Raw genomic sequence first — 18,776 nt, 5'->3', positions numbered from 1 at the left:
TAAGGTGGTTAGGGTTTCTGACTGTGTTTGGTCTGCTTGTCATGGTTTGTTCTTGAGGAATCTGCGGACTGTATTTTTTGAGTATCCGTTCTTCTTGAATACGTTGTATAGGTGGTTCTCCTTTGTTTTCCGAAGTTCGTCTGTGCTGCAGTGTGTGGTGGCTCGTTGGAATAATGTTCTGATACAGCTTTGTTTGTGTTAGGATGGTTGCTGGTGTAGTTAAGTATTTGGTCACTGTTTGTTGGTTTTCTGAATATGCACGTTTGTAGTTCTCTGTTGTCCTTTCTTTCGACTGTGACGTCCAGGAATGCGAGTTTGATGAAAAGAAAACCACCATTTCGATTGGGACAACACATCTATCCTGGGACAGACTAAACAAAGACAAGCCAGAGAATTCCTAGAAGCCTGGCACTCCAACCACAACACCATAAACAAACACACAGATCTAGATGCCATCTATCAACCCCTCAGAAAACGAACAGGAAATGACATCACCACAAACCCCAGGAACCCCATCCAGGAAAAAGATATAAAGAGAAAGCAGGAGACAACAGCTTCGCTTCACTTGGAGGTCGCCACTGATGATGTTACCTAGCCAGGTAATGAAACATCTGGATATCATACCTACAGCTCAGCGAGCAAACCTACACCCTAAACCTCAACCTGAGCTACAAACCTTGCAAACGATCAAAAAGACTTAGATAGGGGCATACAGGTGACATTGCACAGGGCGTGCTTTGGGCAAAATCAGTGTTAGCAAGATCAGCATTATTTGAGGCTCGACACTCCATTCATCTGTCTAATAACAGCTGGAAAGAAGCTGTACCTGAACCCGTTGGTGAACATGTTCAGGCTTCTGTATCTTCTGCCTGAGGTTGCAGGAGCTCATTACCAGGGTGTGATGGGTTCTTGATGATGTTGGCAACCTTTCCAGGGCAGTGAGCTGTGTAAATGGAGTCTGTAGATGGAAGGTTGGCTCCTATGATGGTCTGGGCAGTGCACTCAACCTTCTGTAGTTTCTTAGGGTCCTGGGCAGAGCGGTTGGTGTGCCAGACCATTATGTACCCGGACAGTATGCTTTCAGTGGTGAAGCTGTAGGAGTTGGTGAGGGTACTTATGGACATGCCAAATTCCCTGAGCCACCTGAGGAAGAAGAGATGTTGTTGTGTCATCTTGACCACTGAAAGTGGTGGTAACCTGGAAAACTCTCACCTAAAAACCTGTGGAAGCTGGGGGTCAATTGACAAATTTACAAACTGAGATTGATAGATTTTAATTAAAGGTTTTAAGGGTCACAGAACGAAGAGAGATCGATTGAGTTATGATACAAATCAACCTTTATCAAATCGAGTAGTGGAACAGCCTCGGGGGCTGAATGGCCTCCTACACTTCCATAGTCTCCCATCATACTGTTCTGTATACAGTTGATAATAATATAATGTGTCATCAATCTTTTCTTCTGCCTGTGCTCAGTATTTCAAAGTTGAGGTTAGATGGAATCAAGAAAACATTCTCAGACGTAGAGTCTAGATTTCATTCTGTCTTCTGAAGCAGCAAAATTAACAGGCTCCACCTCAAATTAACAGGCACCACCTCAAATTAGCATTCAAAACTGAAAAAGGAATCTTCCTTCTGGGGTTCACTCAATACAAGTTGACACTGGTGAAGTGTTGTTAGCTTCTGGGATGGCCTTGACATCTCACTGAAGGTCATTAGCCCAGTCTAATTAGACTGGGATCAGAGCGTGTCTCTGTGTGATACAGCAAAGTTGTTAATCACATGTAAGGGGCTAACAGCTCCTTAAAACTCAAAATCCAATTGCGAACTTGTACTACCTTTGTAAAATGCTATAAAAGGATGTTAATCTTGTTGGGTATGTTTTTATTGTTGCTAATTAAAAGTAACAAACTCTAGGCTGAACAAATAGTCATGAAAAGTTGTTGGATTTTCATAAAAGCCCAATTGGTTCACATAAGACCTTTGAGGAAGGGAACCGATCAGCCTCCCCTGGTCTGGAACTGCAGATGATGCCAGTCTCACCCTGCCTGGATGGGCATTAGCTGTGACCACACCACCTTCTCCCAACAAAATTGATCATTTCAATTTTCATTCAATAGGATCATGGCTGATGTGAATTTAATTTCAACTCTACATTCCTGCAACCTGCCATCTTACTTTGCCCACCACTGGCACTTCCATTGGCGCTGGAACGTCAGCTTTGGTTGTAGATGCCAAGTCGTAGGCAACTCAATGCAGAGTCTTAGTCCAAAAGAACCATTGTAAATCAGAAACAAAACAGAAATTGCTGGAAAATCCCAGCAGATTCGGCAGAGTCTGAGGAGAAAAATCAGAGTTAACATTTCAAGTTGAGTAACTCTTCCTCAGAACTGATGGTAGCTAGGAAAATGTTGGTTGCTTCTACATTCTACATTCCCACATATCTCTTATAATCTTTCATCCCTTGGTAATCCAGAATCAATCTAATCTATAGATGGGGCATCATTGTCTGGGCCAACATTTATTGCCCATCCCTAAGTAGCTAAGAGGGCAATTAAGAGTTAACGACATTGCTGGAGGTCTGCAGTCACATGTAGGCCAGACCAGATAATGATGGCTGATTTCCTTCCCGAAAGGACATTTGTGAATCAGATGAATTTTACAACAGTCAATACTGTTTTACACAGCCCGAAAATCAACACAAACATCCTTAGACAGCACCTTCCAAACCCACGACCACTTCCATCGAGAAGGACGAGAGCAGCACTATCTTCAAGTTCCCCTCCAATCCACTCATCACCCTGACTTGGAAATATATCTCCATTCCTTCAATGTTGCTGGGTCAAAATCCTGGAATTTCCTCCCTAATAGCATTGTGGGTCTACCTACAACACATGGACTGCAGCGGTTCAATAAGGTAGCTCACCACCACCTTCCCAAGGGCAACTGGGGATGGGTAATAAATGCAGACCCAGCAAGCAAAGTCCGTGAGTGAATTTAAAGAAAAAAAAAGCGACTAGCTTTTTCTTCCCCCTATTTAATTCAAATTTCACCATCTGCTCTGGTGGAATTTGAACCACCGTCCCCAGAATATTAGTCTGCAGCTTTGGATCACTAATCTAGTGATATTACCACTACATCACTATCTCCCATATTGTATAGCCACTTAAGCATGTGAAAGAGTGTAAGTGAGTGCCTGTCATCATGGCAGTTATGTTTATGTAGGTCTGTGAGAGAGAGAGAGAGGAAAGAATAATAAATAGGTTAGCAAATGTTTACTTTCAGTTAGAAATACCCTGATCTCAGAGTCCTGTGGGCTGGGAGACATTCTAGTGGAAAATCTACCTGACACCTGAGGTGTTTATCTTTCATTGTTCAAAATGCTACTTTTGCTGCATATTCGATGTGTTGAGTGGATTCCCGCCTGTGTATTCTCCAGGAGCTTGTATCCAGCAGTGTGGAGCAATGCTGCAGTCATTCAAATAGTTACAGCAACAAGCTTAAGAAGACAAGAACTGAATAAAGTTTTGCCATTCTTCAAGAGTGGCAAATCTGTGAATATGGGGAACTGAGCATAGAAATGCATATTGTCCTAGTTATAAAAAGTGGCAACTTATGACCATAAGATGAGGAGCAGAAGTGGGCCATTCAGCCCATCTAATCTGCTCTGCCATTCAATGCGATTGTGGACAATCCTGAAACTCCACTTTCCTACCTTTCTCCATAACTATTGATCCCCTTATTGATTAAAAATCTATCTATCTCAGCCTTGAATATACTGAATGAACCAGCCTTGACAGCACTGTGTAGTGTAGACTTTCACAAATTCACAAATTTCTTATATAAGACTATGTAGAGCTAAGCATACAGCACTTCACTATCCAGCCCATCTAGCATTTATGCTAATGTTGGCACGGTTTACTATGCAAGTCTTCAAGGAGTTGACTGCCCCATCCTTCTGGCTGGTATTATCTAAGCTAGAGATACCACGTGAGGGAAGGATGTCCACACAAAACCTTCTGCACAAGATGAGCTCAAGCTTGAGGTTTATTACGTCATACTTAATAGCTAGTTACATCTGAAAGGTACAATGATCTCCTGTGAGATGTCAGCCCCAAGTTAAGTTACTGCATTGGGTAACAAACTCAGAACTGGCTAGATTCATTGTCACCAATTCTTCCCACTGGATTAATCTAAGCTGCTGATATTAAGTGGGAAGGATTCTGACACAAAGTGTTCAGTGAAAGATAAGCTCAATATTTCTGAATAGGAAATAGTTTTATTATAAATTAGTTAATAACTAGCTACATAAAATTGGAGACTATCACTTGTGAGACAATCAGGTTCAACTTTTAGTATCAGTCATTTACAGCGTGTAGGTGTCACTGCTTGGGCCAGCATTTACTGCCCGTCTCTAGCTGCCCCCTTGAGAAGGTGGTGGTGAGCTGCCTTCTTGAACTGATGCACTCCATGTGTTGTAGGTTGACCTACAATGCCCTCAGGGAGGGAATTCCAGGATCTTGACCTGGTGACAGTGAAGGAACGGTGATATATTTCCAAGTCAGGATGGCAAGTGGCTTGGAGGGAACTTGCAGGGGGTGGTTTTCCCATGTATCTGTTCCCCTTGCCCTTTGAGATAGAAAAGGTCATGGGTTTGGAAGGTGCTGTCTCAAGAATTTCTGCATTGCACTTTGTAGATTGTACACACTGCTGTTACTGAGCATCGGTGATGAAGGAGTGGATGTGTGTGGACATATTTCCAATAAAACGGGCTGCTTAATTCTGGTGTCCACCTTCTTGAGTGTTGTTGGGGCTGCATCCATCCAGGCAAGTGGGGAGTATTCCATTTCATTCCTGACTTGTGCCTTGTAGATGGTGGACAGGTTTTGAGGAGGCACTAGATGAGTTACTTGTGTTACATCATTTGAGTCTTAATTCCAGAATTTTAGTGAATTCAAATTCTACCATGGCAGGACTCGAACCCAGGTCAGTAGAACATTACCTGGGTCTTTGGATTAATAGCTTTGTGTTAATACACTGAGCCATCAACTTGTGTTAGGGTTGGAGGGTAGGGGGAGGTGAAGTGAAGTTTAGTTCTAATTCACTGGCCGGTATTGTGTTGGGTAGGCTTGGCGTCAACCACAGCTCCCTTGTTGTGTATCATTTCCAAATGATTGTGCCAGTGTTTTCTCCATTGAAACAATGCCAGCCTTGCCATCCTCTGAGAATCTCATTGTTGCGAGCTGGGCTTGAACATTCTCATGGCACACAGTGAGTTAATGCAGGGCCACTGTACTGGCTCCTTCTGGTTTTAATGCACACACATTCCCTAGGAAGTTTAACAATCTGTGAAATACCCTCATATTTCTTTTAAAGCACAGGCTGTAAAAGGCTCCTTGTTTTATTGAAGAAAGGGCTCCGCAGGACACACTCCAGCATCATGAACGTGGTACAAGGTCATTTCGCTGTGGACCAGGGGCCCTGAGTGATCCAGGGTAAAACTGCTCTGACATGGACCCAATTGACTGACAATGTTGAATTAAACTCCAAGGTTTCACTGAACAAGTTCTTAATCTACGGACCAGGTTTCCCAGAGAGAGATTGTACAAGGAGGTCACAGATTAGAGACATTAGGTGTGTGCTCCTTGGAGGCTGAGAGGACATGTGATTGAAGTAATCAAAATCAGGAGAGTGCTATACAGAGCGGTAGAAAATATATGCCCAATCATGAAAGGTTTGAGAATGAGAGGACACAGATTTAAGGTAATTGCCAAAAGAAGGAACATGAGGAAACACAGTGAACAATTAGGGTCTGGGAATGTATTGTCTGAGAGTATGGGGGAGACAGGTTCACTCAAATAGTTAGGGTCTGGAATGTACTGTCTGAGAGTGTGAGGGAGACAGGTTCACTCGAATAGGTAGGGTCTGTAATGTACTGTCTGAGAGTGTGGGAGAGACAGGTTCACTCGAATAGTTAGGGTCTGGAATGTACTGTCTGAGAGTGTGAGGGAGACAGGTTCACTCGAGTAGTTAGGGTCTGGAATGTACTGTGTGAGAGTGTGGGGGAGGCAGGTACAATAAAGGCTTTGAAAAAGGCGAGAGATTTTTATTTGAAAAGGAGGCAAGTGCAGGGATGGGGGAAGATAATGGGAGAATGGCACTAACTCAGATGCCCATAATGCTCGTGCACACACAGTGTGCTGAGTCATACATTGTTTTCTCTAAGTGTGAGTTGCATGAGTTTTTTGAAAGATTTTTCAGGCAAGTCCTGTCCATATTCTTTCTGTGTCTTTCCAACTACTTATTCCTGCTCTTTGTTTCCTGTCTGACAGCTGTTCTTTATCCATGTCAATACACTTCCCGCCCCCACACCCATCCCATTCCATCCCATGTGTTTCACTCTTACATTCCTGTTTCTTATGTGGGACTTTATTGAAAGCTTTCTGAAAGCTAAAATAAATCATATTCATTATCTCCCCCTTGTCAACTCCACCTGCTATTGACTCAAAAAACTCCAGTAGATTTGTCAAGCATGATTTCCCTTTTGTAAATCCACACTGACTGTCTGATCCTGTCACCATTTTCCAAGTGGTCTGCTATTAAATCTTTCATAGTGGATTCCAGTATTTTCCCAACTATCGATAGCCGGTTAACCGGTCTATAATTTTCTGTTTTCTATTTACCTCCTTTTTAATTTTTTTCTTTTTCATTTAAGATGCATCTAGACAGATGCATGAGTAGGTACGGAGCAGAGGGATACAGAACCTTAGGAATTTGGTGATAAGTTGAGTCAATGGATTTGAATCGGCTCAGGCTGGAAGGGGCGAAGGGCGTGTTCCTGGGCTGTAAATTTTCTTTGTCCTTTGTACTTGCCGTCAGAAGGTGGTGGTGACATGCTTTCTTGAAACACTGCAGTCCGTGTGCTGTAGGTAGACCCACAATGTAATTAAGGAGGGAATCTCAGGAGTTGAACCCAGCAACATTGCAGTAACGGTGATATATTTTCAAATCAGGATGGTGAGTGGCTTGGAGGGGAACTTACAAGTGGTGGTGTGTATCCAATGTGGCTGCTGCCCTTTTCCTTTTAGATGCAAGCGGTCTGGATTACATTAGCTTCCTTCGATTCCAAAGGAACTGTTTCACATTCTGTAGGAGCTTGGAAGATGACCACCAATATGTCCATTATTTCCAGGGCCACTTCCTAAAGTACTCCGGGATGTACTGGGAATTTATTGGCTGTTAATCCCATCAATTTCCCCAACGCCATTTCCCTACTAATAATGATTTCCTGCAGCTCCGCTCTCTATCTAGACTCTATGTTCCCCAACATTTTTGGGATGACATTTGTGTCCTCTTTAGTGCAGACAGAACCAATCAGTCTGCCATCTGTTTGTTCTCCATTATACCTACCCCGGTTTCTGATTGTAAGGGACCTACATTTGTTTTTTTTAATCATTTTCTCTTCACATACTGAAATTTGCTGATATCTAAACTGATCCCGGTCTGCTGCTCTTTTTGGCCACATCGCGTGCCCGTTCCTTGAATCTAATACTATCCCTAATTACTCTTTTTACACATGATCAGAGCACCTTTCCCATTTTGTTTTTGTGCCAGTTGAGGGTCACAAGGGGTCAGCAAATGCCAGGATGCCAATGTCTGTGGATGATGGGTGTGTGTGTGGATGATGCCTGTGGATCATTCCCTGAGACGCAGGATGGTGCTGAGCAACATGAAGGCTCCTCACAGCCAGTGGTGAGCTGAAGTCTCCAGGTACCTGCTCCTACCTCCATGTCGAGGATTCACCATGTCTAGCTTGCTCGACATGTTTGGTAAGACAGGAAGCTGAATGTTAACCAGGAAGGTTCTGGCAGTAATAAGCTGTTTAAAAAGTTATAATGCCCCCTTAATTCACAATTTGCTACTGTCTAGTGAAAGACCTGTCTCACTTCAGCATTTCCATAGAAGATGCAGCAAGATACTCCCAATATTGAGATAGACCTCTCTGAACATCTCTGACTCTGCCAAAATCTCACCAAGGTCCACATTGCTCAGGCTCCTGTAAAATTCTGCATAAAGGCCCAAATAACATCCGAACAATCTGTTACACTGTGACTTTCCTTCCATCGCCCTTTCAGGCAGTGTATCCCAGATCACTGCGTCCAATAATCCCTAAGATTCTTCCACCAATCAGGCTACACTGTGTCCTCTGGTTACTGAGACCCCTCTCAGTGGTTCTGATACAGCTTGGGACATCCTGAGGTTGTAATAGGTGCGACAGAAATGCACATCCTTTCTTTCATGGCAGGTGATGAGCTATGTGGACATTGGTCTTTCTTCATTAAGCAACGTAAGTCCATGAGCTCACCTAAATCTGAGGCATGAACAGAACCACCATCAATAATATTAATGACAGACCAATGCAAATGTGGTTGCCAGGGAGACTAGTGTTTTTTAGTTGGATTGCCAGGCCCACTGCTTATCCTTACTTGGAAATCATTCGGCCATGCGAGGCTTATGGTTTATAAACTGACAGGGTCAGCGCACTGTGTGAAAGGTGAAGGGACTCATGGACTCTGAGTTATCACAGTGTAGCAACACCTCACTACTGCCCCATGTTAAACACCAATTCGAAAAAACTCTGAGGATGTCTCTGGGTTGGGGAATTTCGATTGTGAAGAGCAGAGTTTTGGATGGCTTGAAGTTTATAACAGGTAGGGTGCGGGAGACCAGCGCGAAAACCAGATGAACACACATCAGACATTTTCTTCTTGGGAGAAGCTAGGACCAGAGGGCATAGTCTCAGAATAAAGGGGAGCTAAATCAAGGCAGAAACAAGGAGTAGTTTTTTTTTCTCTTAGAGGGTTGTGAGTCTTTGGAAATCCTTGCCACAGAGAGCTATGGGGGCAGAATCCTTGTGTATATCTAAGGCTGAGATGATTCTTGATCAGTAGAGAAATTAAAGGTAATGGGGAAAGGGAGGAAAGTGGATGTCAGGAATGTCAGATCAGCCAAGATCCTATTGAATGTTGGAGCAGGTTCAAGGGACCAAATAGGCGAAAGTGAGGACTGCAGATGCTGGAGATCAGAGTCAAGATTGGAGTGGTGCTGGAATGATCTCCAATCATGAGTTTCAACTATTTACACAGCAATATCTTTCATTTTGTTAAAATTCATTCAGGCAATGTGGGTGTCACTGGCTGGGCCAGCATTTATTCCCCATCCCTAATTGCCCAGAGAATAGTTAAGAGGCAGCCACATTGCTGTGGGTCTGGAGTCACATGTAGGCCAGACCAATCAAGGATGGCAGATTTCTTTCCCTAAAGGGCATGCATGAATCAGATGGGTTTTTCTGATGATCAACAGCAGTTTCATGGTCTTCATTACCTGGGTATCTGGATTAATAATCTCATGATAACACCAGTACACCACCATCATCCCCAGAAATAGAGACCAGCGTGGAGGATAGGATGGGGCCATGTGTGGTAGTGAGCTGGCATGAGTTTTCACAAGTCCAACCAGCGTGCAGTCTGCAGGTACCATCTCAGGTTGGGCAATGTTCCTGAAGGGGCAATGTATATCTAGACTTACACGTACATGAGTGCCAGGGAGCCATCAAGCCATAGTGTCCTATAGCACGGAGACAGGCCCTTTGGCCCAAACTAGTCCATGCTGACCAAAATATACACATACACTAACCCTATTTCCCTGCACTTGGTCCATATCCTTTGAAACCTGTCCCATCCATATAATTGTCCAAATGCCTTTTAAATGTTGTTAATGTACCCATCTCAACCATTTCCACTGGGAGCTCTTTCACATGTGTACCACCCTCTGCGTAAAATAGTTGCCCCTCAGGTTCCCTTTATTCTTTCCCCTCTAACCTTAGACTGATGCCCTCTAGTTCTCGATTCCCCAACCCTGGGAAAAAGACTAAGTGCATTCACCCTATCCATGCCCTCTCATGATCTTATACACTTCTGTAAGTTCCTCTCTCAGTCTCTTATGCTCTAAACCTGCACTCCAAGGTCTCTTTGTTCAACAACACTCCCTAGGGCCTTATCAAGTGTATAAGTCCTGCTCTAATTTGCTTTTTGCTTTTCCAAATTGCAGCCCCTTGCATTTATCTAAATTAAACTCCATCTGTCACTCCTCAGCCCACTGACCCATCTGATCAAGTTCCTGTTATACTCTGAGGTAACCTTCTTCACTGTCCACTACACCTCCAATTTTGGTATCATCTGCAAACTTACTAACTGTACCTCTTATGTTCGCACCCAAATCAATCATATAAATGACAAAAAGTAGAGGACCCAGCACTCAATTCTTGGGACACTCCACTGGTCACAGGCCCCCCATCTGAAAAGCAACCCTCCACCACCATCCTCTGTCTTCTACATTCGAGCCAGTTCTGTATCTATATTAATCTATCTATTAAACTCCATTTGCCATTTCTCAGCCCACTTCCCCAGCTGATCAAGGCCCTGCTGCAATTTCTGAAAACCTTCCTTGCTGTCCAAGATACCGTCTATTTTAGTGTCATCTGCAAACTTACTAATCATGCCTTGTACATGCTCATCCAAATCATTGAGCCAATTAAGGCTGTAATCTAGATTCGAAATGTTAGCTTGCTGTGTGATCTCCAGCACTTGTTGTTTTCAGTTCAAGGCAGTGCATAAGACTGATAAGGTCCGCCTGTCTTGCTTGACATTGCTCCACCTTTCCCTCCATAGCCCCACCCCAACCTCAATGTAGCCCACATGTCTCAAACATCCAGTGCCAGAGGAGCTCCAGTGATCGTGACATTCAAAACCAAGGAGGACAAAGAGCTTAGAGGAGAGCAGCCAGCAAAGAAAAGGTTTTGGGGATTGTTTGTGCAAAGAGGCAGCACAGACATGATGATTTGAATGTGCAGCACACATTCCGTGGTTCCACTGTGTGTGCCAATTGGTGGAATTATTTTATGAATGAATAAATCCACAGAGGCTGTGGATGGGGGTAGGTGCCAGAGTTAAAGCCTCAGTCTTATTGAATTGTGGGCCAGACTCAATTGGCCAAATGGTGAAGAACACTCAAGACCAAAAACAAATCAGTATGGGAGCCTGGCTACAATTACAAGCTGCATTTTTATAGCACCTCCAACATAATAAATGCTATGAAGGTGTAAGGTTTACTGTACCTCTAAGAGAGTTGAAGGACTTAGAGAAGAACGTAGAGTACTGGAAAATTTACAGTATAACATTTAGTCCAGCAGCGAGCAGTACCTGGGTTGCAATGAGACAAGAAACAAATTCAAATTCAGCCAATCAGTTTAAATTAGGCCCCAAGAAACGAAACTCCAATCAAGTTTAAATTTGGTATTTTGACAATATTAACACCAATGAAATTATCTGATGCTTTGATGTATAAAGCTGGGAAAAATTGAACAGTTGGAGGAGAGCTGCCAAGCCACCAACACATACAGGCTGCCCGCAGAATAGCTCTCTTAAAGGTACCTTTATCTATTAGTGACCTGTGAAACAGAAATCCCTAAGAAGAAGAAGAAGAGGAAGATACAAAGAGAAGATTCAACAGCTGGCTGGTTTTGAAATTTGAGTTTTTCTGTAAATCTTAATTGGGGGTTTTATCAGACTAGTATTGTGGGGGGGGGAGGTAAAAGATAGGGTTAGAAAAATGAGTTGTAAATAGTTGTTAGTTAATTGTTCTCTGTCAGACTTTAAAAAAAGTTAAAGTTGTTAATTTTTACTTTAAATAGTGACTTTTGAGATAGTTCTCTGCCACTTGAATTTTAACAAATTACACCACAGGTTAAATCATTTCTGTGTTGCTGGTTTAAATTAGCAGGGGGGTTACCCTGTGTTGTAACATAAAACATCCATAGGTGCCGTTGTTATCAGACAGAAAACCTCACACCATAACAGACATGTGACAAATGCTTGGTTGAAGGACTTTGTTCGCAGTAGTGTCTTGGTGGGTGAGAGAGGTGCAGATTTTCAGGGAGGGAGTTCCAGAGCTTGGGGCTCAGGGAACTGAGGGGGAGCTAATGGTGGAGAGGTTAACATTTGGAGATGCTCAAGAGGCTGGAATTTAAGGAGATGCAGATGATTACAAAGAAGAGGGTAAGAGATGGGGGTCAAGACCATGGAGGAATTTGGAAAACAATGATGAGAAATGTCACCGAATCACAGAATTGTTACGGTGCATAAAGAGGTTACTCAGCCTATCATGCCTGTTCTTGCTCATTAAATAAGTACCATTCCCTCATCCCAATCTCCTGCCTATTCCCCATATCCCTGCACACCAACTCTGTCCAAATAACCGTACCCTTCCTTCATTTGCACATCACTTTTAAATCCATGTCCTTTTTCTTTTACAAGCGGGAATGGCTTGTCCCTATCTGCTCCTTCCAGCTCACTCATATTTTGAAAACCTCAATCAAATCTCCTCTTGGTCTTGTCCTCTCCTGGGAGAACAGCCCCAACATCCTCTTCTATCCTCTCTGTTCCTGTTCCTCCTCCCTGGAACCATTATTGTAAACCACTTGGCATTCTTTCCAAAGCGTTCACAACCTTGCTGTGATGTGGTGGGAGAAAGTGAGGACTGCAGATGCTGGAGATCCGAGCCAAGAGTGTGGCGCTGGAAAAGCACAGCATCCGAGGAGCAGGCGATGTGGTTCCCACAATTGGACACATTAGTGAGCTGAGGTCTAATACAGGGCTTACACAAACTGTAATATGGAGAAGTTACTGTCCAGGAGCGAGTGTAGGAGGGTGAGCAAATGGGGTGATGGGTGAACAGAACTGATGTAAATTATAAAGTGGATAATAAGGTTTTGAATGGGTTCAATTTTACAGAAGGTGCAAGGTGGGAGGGTGGTCTGCAGAATGTTGGATTTGACATGTTTAGAAGTAAGAAAAGCTGATGTCAACAAAAAATTGGAGAAATGAACCCTGCCCTATGAGCAAATCAACCGTTTTCAAATATTGGGTTAAGATTGTCAACTCGCTCTCTGAGCCTGAAACTGACGGTGTCGATGAGCTGGTTGTTATGGGAACCACAACTACCTCAGACAAATTCACTTCCACATAGCATGAGTGTGGGAAGAATAAGGAGGTCACAGGCTCATAGATAAGGAGGGGTAGGGAATCAAAGAGATCTGGGAGCACAGATACATACATCACTGCAAGTAGAACAAAAAGTGAACAAGGTCACAATAAAAATAAAACCAGTCGAATGCAGTGATTTATTTCTAGTGGGGTAGAATGTGCAAGGCAGGGACATTGTGTTAAATTTGTGCACAATTTGAGTTAGACCACACAGTGTAATGTGTACTGTGCTGGATTTACAGTTAGAGGGCTAAGCTACAACAAAGGTCACTAAACTTTTAAAACAACTCACTGGAGTTTCAAAGAATGAGGCGATCTCATAGAAACCAATCTTGATTCCATGTCAGAATGGGAGCTTCAAGTCCCATGCTAGGAACTGAATGTGGAAGTCAGGTTCTGACCATCCCGTGTGGGATTGAGGACATGCTGCATAGTCAGAGGTACAGGCTGTCCAGTGAGAAGTCAGATCGGGGCCTGGTCTCCTCTCATATGTGGAGCAAGACAAGATGGCGCTGTTCAGAGAAAGAGTGAGGAGGGAGTTATTGTTCAACTAACATCACCTAAAGAGATGATGACGATGATGTCTCTGGGCTCTTGCTATGCACATATTGACTGCCATGTTTCCTCCGTTAGACAGTGATTACTTTTCCATGGATCGTCTGCAGTTGTAAAGCGTGCTGAGATGCCCAGCAGGGGCCTGAAAGGTTCTATATGAATGCAAGTCTTCATTTTAGAAAAGAGGTTGGGGTGTGACCTCATCCATGGATTCTGATTATGAAATCAGGAATGTGTACAGAAAATGGCTTCGCTTATGGAAAAGTACCAAATTCGAGGTCACTAATATCAGAGAATCACTAATAAATCATGTGGGAAATCCCAGGGAAACCTCGTCATCCAGAGAGTGGTGAGATCATGGATCTCGCTCCTACAGGGGCCAGTTAAAACATGGCTGTACTTAATAAGACACTAAATAAACATAGATAGAATACTGAATGGCAGAGCAATGTGCAGGGCTGATTGTCCTGCTCTTTTTCCATGTTTATACTAAGTTGATGGAGATAGAGAGGGTGGAAGGAGATTCCAGTGGGGAATAGCCTGCTTCTGGGCTGTGGAAACTGTGGAATTCCCTCACAACACAAGAAGTGAAACTGCTTTATAACTGTACCATGTTATTCAGAAAATATCTGCTCTCTCCTATTTTTAACCAGCAAAATGGAAATTTAAGTAAAGATTTTACCTCATGAAGCCCTGCACCATGAACAATTTACAGTGTATTAAATTACACATTATTATAGACATCACTTTCAAATCAATTTTGCTTAGTTCGAAATTGATCGAATGGCAGGAGGCTGGAAGAACAAACCAAGCCAGGTAGCATCAGGAGGTGGAGAAGTCAACGTTTTGGGTATAACCATATTTCAGGACTGGGTGTGGGTGTATGGGAGGGCTGCAGATAAAATGGGTAGGGTGTGTGGTGAGGTGGGGATAGCTGAACACAGGAAGAGGGTACGACCTGGTTGGTTGATGGGAGGAATGAATCTGGTAGATGGCTAGGAGGAAGGGTCGGTCAGAGGAATGGAAGGGAGGGGGAGGGGCTGAGAAGGGAGTCGGGGGATGGGAAGGGAGGTTTTTTGAAATTGGAGAAATCAGTGTTGAGTCCTCCAGGTTGTAGGCTGCCCAGGCGGAAGACGAGGTGTTGTTCCTCCAATTTGCAGTTTAGTTAGTTGTGGCAATAGAGGAGGTGGAGGATGGTCATGTCAGAAAGGGAGTGGGAAGGGGAGTGTGAGATCAGGTCAGAATTGGGCAGGTTCTTTAATGGGGAGCAGGGAATGGATTAATTCAACTTGAACCCCAGGCAGTGAGGCCAAAGTCTACCCCTGACTTGTCCCACCCTCTCTTTAATGTATTGAATGGTGGAGCAGAATCAAAAGTCTGAATGGCATACCCCTTCTCCTACTTGCTGTGGTTTCTATGTTACCTCTTCCAGTAAACAAACCGCAGGGTCAATTCATCTCACATTTGGGTCTGGCAATCAAAGGGTTAAGGTACCTGGCCGTAGGTGGTGTTGTAAAACTGAGTGAGAGCCAGGAGGAAGGAAAACAGTTCAGGTTTAGTTTCAGTGCTGAGCAGGTTCGGTCAAGGGAAGAACGTGGCACTGAAGAATGAGTGAGGGATTGAAGAGGACCGTGCTGGCTGCCTTGCTGTGTATCATCACTCAGGTCAGCTACACTCAAGGTGGGCACCTTCCTATGTGTAGCTGTAGTTCATCTGTTTCCCTTTTCAAATGGACAAAAATTAGCCCGGTCACTGGAGAATGTAGTAAATGGTTAATAGGTTCATGTCAGATGTATGCGAATGCTCACAGCTTAGTTATATCAGAGTCCTGCTCACTTAGTTAAGTCCATTCTGAAAAAGTGACAGAGTTTCATTACAAGTATCTTGCCACCTGTCTGGACTCTACCAGACCCGAGGGAAAGTTCACGTTCAATGTTGAGTGTCAGACAGTTCTTTGTCCTTTGACTGTCTGAAGGGAGGGCTTTGGATTAATAAGAAAACCAAATCGTTATCACTTAGTTTAATAAAGGACTGAAAAGGAAGTGAAGGACATTTCCAGTTAATGATTGTATCATCCGAGTGGGTTGCTGAGTTTCTGCAGTGACTCACTGAATTCTGCAGTCAGGGCTGATCACAAAACTAACTGACACAGGGGACACAGCAGGGAATCAGACTGTGCAGGCCATTGGTCCATGCTTGTGTGTGTGAGCTCCACACAACATAGAAACAGGTGGAGGCCATTCAGCCCCTCAAGCCTGTTCTGCTATTCAATGAAGTATGACTAATCAGTGTGCAAAAGCTCCACATATCCGCCTTTGGCTCACATCCCTTGTTAACTTTATTTAACAATAGCATACATATCTCAAATTGAAAATTAACAATCTTCCCTTTGTGGAAGAGAGTTCCAAACCTCTCCCACTCTTTGTGTGTAGAAGTCTTCCTGACATCTCTCCTGAACAGTCTGGCTGGGGGAGCATGCTCCCTAGTTTGAGAATCTCCTAGTTTATCTAGGAGACAGTGTGGTCTGCAGATGCTGAAGTTCACAGTTGAGAGTGTGATGCTGGGAAAGCACAGCAGATCAGGCAGCATCCGAAAATCAACCTTTCCGACCAGAGCCCTTCATCAAGAATAAGGCTGGGAGCCTCGGGGGTGGAGAGACAAATGGGAGGGGGTGGGGCTGGGGAGAAGGTAGCTGAGAATGCAGTAGGTGGATGGAGGTGGGGGTAATGGTGATAGGTCGGAGAGGAGGTTGGAGCAGATAGGTGGGAAGGAAGATTGACAGGTGGGACAGGACATGAGGGCGGTGCTGAGCTGACAGGTTGGAACTGGGGTAAAGTGGGGGGGAGGTGGAATGAGGAAACTGGTGAAGTCCACATTGATGCCCTGGCTTGGAGAGTCCCGAGGCAGAAAATGAGGCGTTCGTCCTCCAGGCATCAGGTGGTAAGGGAGCGGCGGTGGAGGAGGCCCAGCACCGGCATGTTCTCAGCAGAGTGGGAGGGGGAGTTGAAATGTTGGGCCACAGGGCAGTGTGGTTGATTGGTACGGGTGTCCCGGAGATGTTCCCTAAAGCACTCTGCTAGGAGACGTCCAGTCTCCCCAATGTAGAGGAGACCGCATCGGGAGCAATGGATACAATAAGTGACCGGAAGGTGGAAAGAGGTGGGGAGGCAAATATATCCCTGGTGGTGGGGTCCGTTTGGGGGTGGCGGAAATGTCGGCGGATGATGCAATTTATGTGGAGGTTGGTGGGGTGGGGTTCAAGGCCGGTGGTGCGGGAAGTGGATGAGATGCTTTGGAGGGCATCTTCAACCAAGTGGGAGGGGAAATTTCAGTCTTTAATCAAGGAGGCCTTCTGGTGTGTTCTGTGGTGGAACTGGTCCTCCTGGGAGCAGATACGGCAGAGGCGGTGGAGTTGGGAATACAGGATAGAATTTTTGCAGGAGGTAGGGTGGGAAGAGGTGTAATCCAGGTAGCTGTGGGAGTCGGTGGGTTTGTAGAAAATATCAGTGTTGAGTCGGTCACCATTGATGGAGATGGAGAGGTCGAGGAAGGGGAGCGAGGTGTCAGAGATGGTCCAGGTGAATTTAAGGTTGGGGTGGAATGTGTTGGTGAAGTTGATGAACTGTTCGACCTCCTTGTGGGAGCACGAGGCGGCACCGCTGCAGTCATCAATGTAGCGGAGGAAGAGGTGGGGAGTGGTGCCGGTGTAACTCAGGAAGATGGACTGTTCTATGTAGCCAACAAAGAGAAAGGCATAGTTGGAGCCTGGGGGGTGCCCGTGGCTACTCCTTTCGACTAGAGGGAGGATTAGAAGAGAAAGTGTTGAGGGTGAGGACCAGTTCAGCCAAATGAATAAGAATGTCAGTGGGTGGACGTCGGGAGAGGAAGAAATGGAGGGCTTAGAGGCCCTGGTCATGGTGTAGAGGGACTGGATGTCCATGATGAAGATGTCGAGGGACTGGATATCCATGGTGAAGCTGAGGTATTGGGGCCAGGGAAATGGAAGTCTTGGAGGAGATGGAGCGTGTGGGTGGTGTTTCGAATGTACATGGGAAGTTCCTGGACCAGGGGGAATAGAACAGTATTGAGATAGCCGGAGATGAATTCGGTGGGGCGGGAGCAGGCTGAGATGATGGATTGGCTGGGATAGTCAGGCTTGTGGATCTTGGGTAGGAGGTAGAATCGGGTGGTGCGGGATTCCCAAACTGAGTTTGGAAGCTGTGGGTGGGAGATTAAATCTCCCAGACCATACACAACCTCATAATGATCATGGCCTCCAAGCCCTCTGTTTCTTCCTCTCCCAATGTCCCCAACAGTACCCTTCCACTGACACTCTTATTTGTTTGGCTGAACTGGTCCTCACCCTCAACAATTTCTCCTTCCAATCCTCCCACTTCCTCTGACGAAAGGGATTGCCGTGGGCACCCACATGGGCCCCAGCTATGCCTGTCTGGTGGCATGATGGTACGGTGGTTAGCACTGCTGCCTCACAGTGCCAGAGACCTGGGTTCAATTCCCGCCTCAGGCGACTCTCTGTGTGGAGTTTGCACATTCTCCCCGTGTCTGCGTGGGTTTCCTCCGGGTGCTCCGGTTTCCTCCCACAGTCCAAAAATGTGCAGGTTAGGTGAATTGGCCATGCTACATTACCCATAATGTTAGGTGAAGGGGTAAATGTAGGGGAATGGGTCTGGGTGGGTTGTGCCTCGGCAGGTCGGTGTGGACTTGTTGGGCTGAAGGTCCTGTTTCCACACTGTCTAATCTAATCTGCTTCTCTCTCTTTCTTGTGCTTTGGAGATGCCGGTGTTGGGCTGGGGGTGTACAAAGTTAAAAATCACACAACACCAGGTTATAGTCCAACAGGTTTAATTGGAAGCATACTAGCTTTCAGAGCAACGCTCCTTCATCAGGTGGTAGTGGAGGGCTCGATCATAACACAGAATTTATAGCAAAAATTTGCAGTGTGATGTAACTGAAATTATACATTGAAAAATTGATTGTCTGTTAAGCCTTTCATCTGTTAGAATACAGTGATAGTTTCACTTCTTTACATCACACTGCAAATTTTTGCTATAAATTCTGTGTGTAGGATTGAGCCCTCCACTACCACCTGATGAAGGAGCG

At 44.8% G+C, this 18,776-nt stretch overlaps 1 protein-coding gene across 2 annotated transcripts in view; it reads left to right on the top strand.

Annotated features, from left to right (window-relative positions):
• Positions 1-18,776, top strand: part of LOC122556992 (CXADR-like membrane protein) — a 70,821-nt gene that overhangs the window by 25,260 nt on the left and 26,785 nt on the right. The window contains exon 1 of one of the 2 annotated variants that reach the window (XM_043704226.1): positions 15,209-15,335. The exons of the other annotated variant lie outside the window; for it this stretch is intronic. Coding sequence (XP_043560161.1) covers positions 15,263-15,335 — 73 coding nt within the window. The 5' untranslated portion in view covers positions 15,209-15,262. Of the gene's footprint in view, positions 1-15,208; positions 15,336-18,776 lie in introns of those variants that run through there. 2 annotated transcript variants of the gene reach the window in all.

This window comes from Chiloscyllium plagiosum, chromosome 2, assembly GCF_004010195.1.
Source record: "Chiloscyllium plagiosum isolate BGI_BamShark_2017 chromosome 2, ASM401019v2, whole genome shotgun sequence".
NCBI lineage: Eukaryota > Metazoa > Chordata > Chondrichthyes > Orectolobiformes > Hemiscylliidae > Chiloscyllium > Chiloscyllium plagiosum.
The sequence above is the reverse complement of the archived record's forward strand: the minus strand, read 5'-3'. Positions and strand labels throughout refer to the sequence as shown.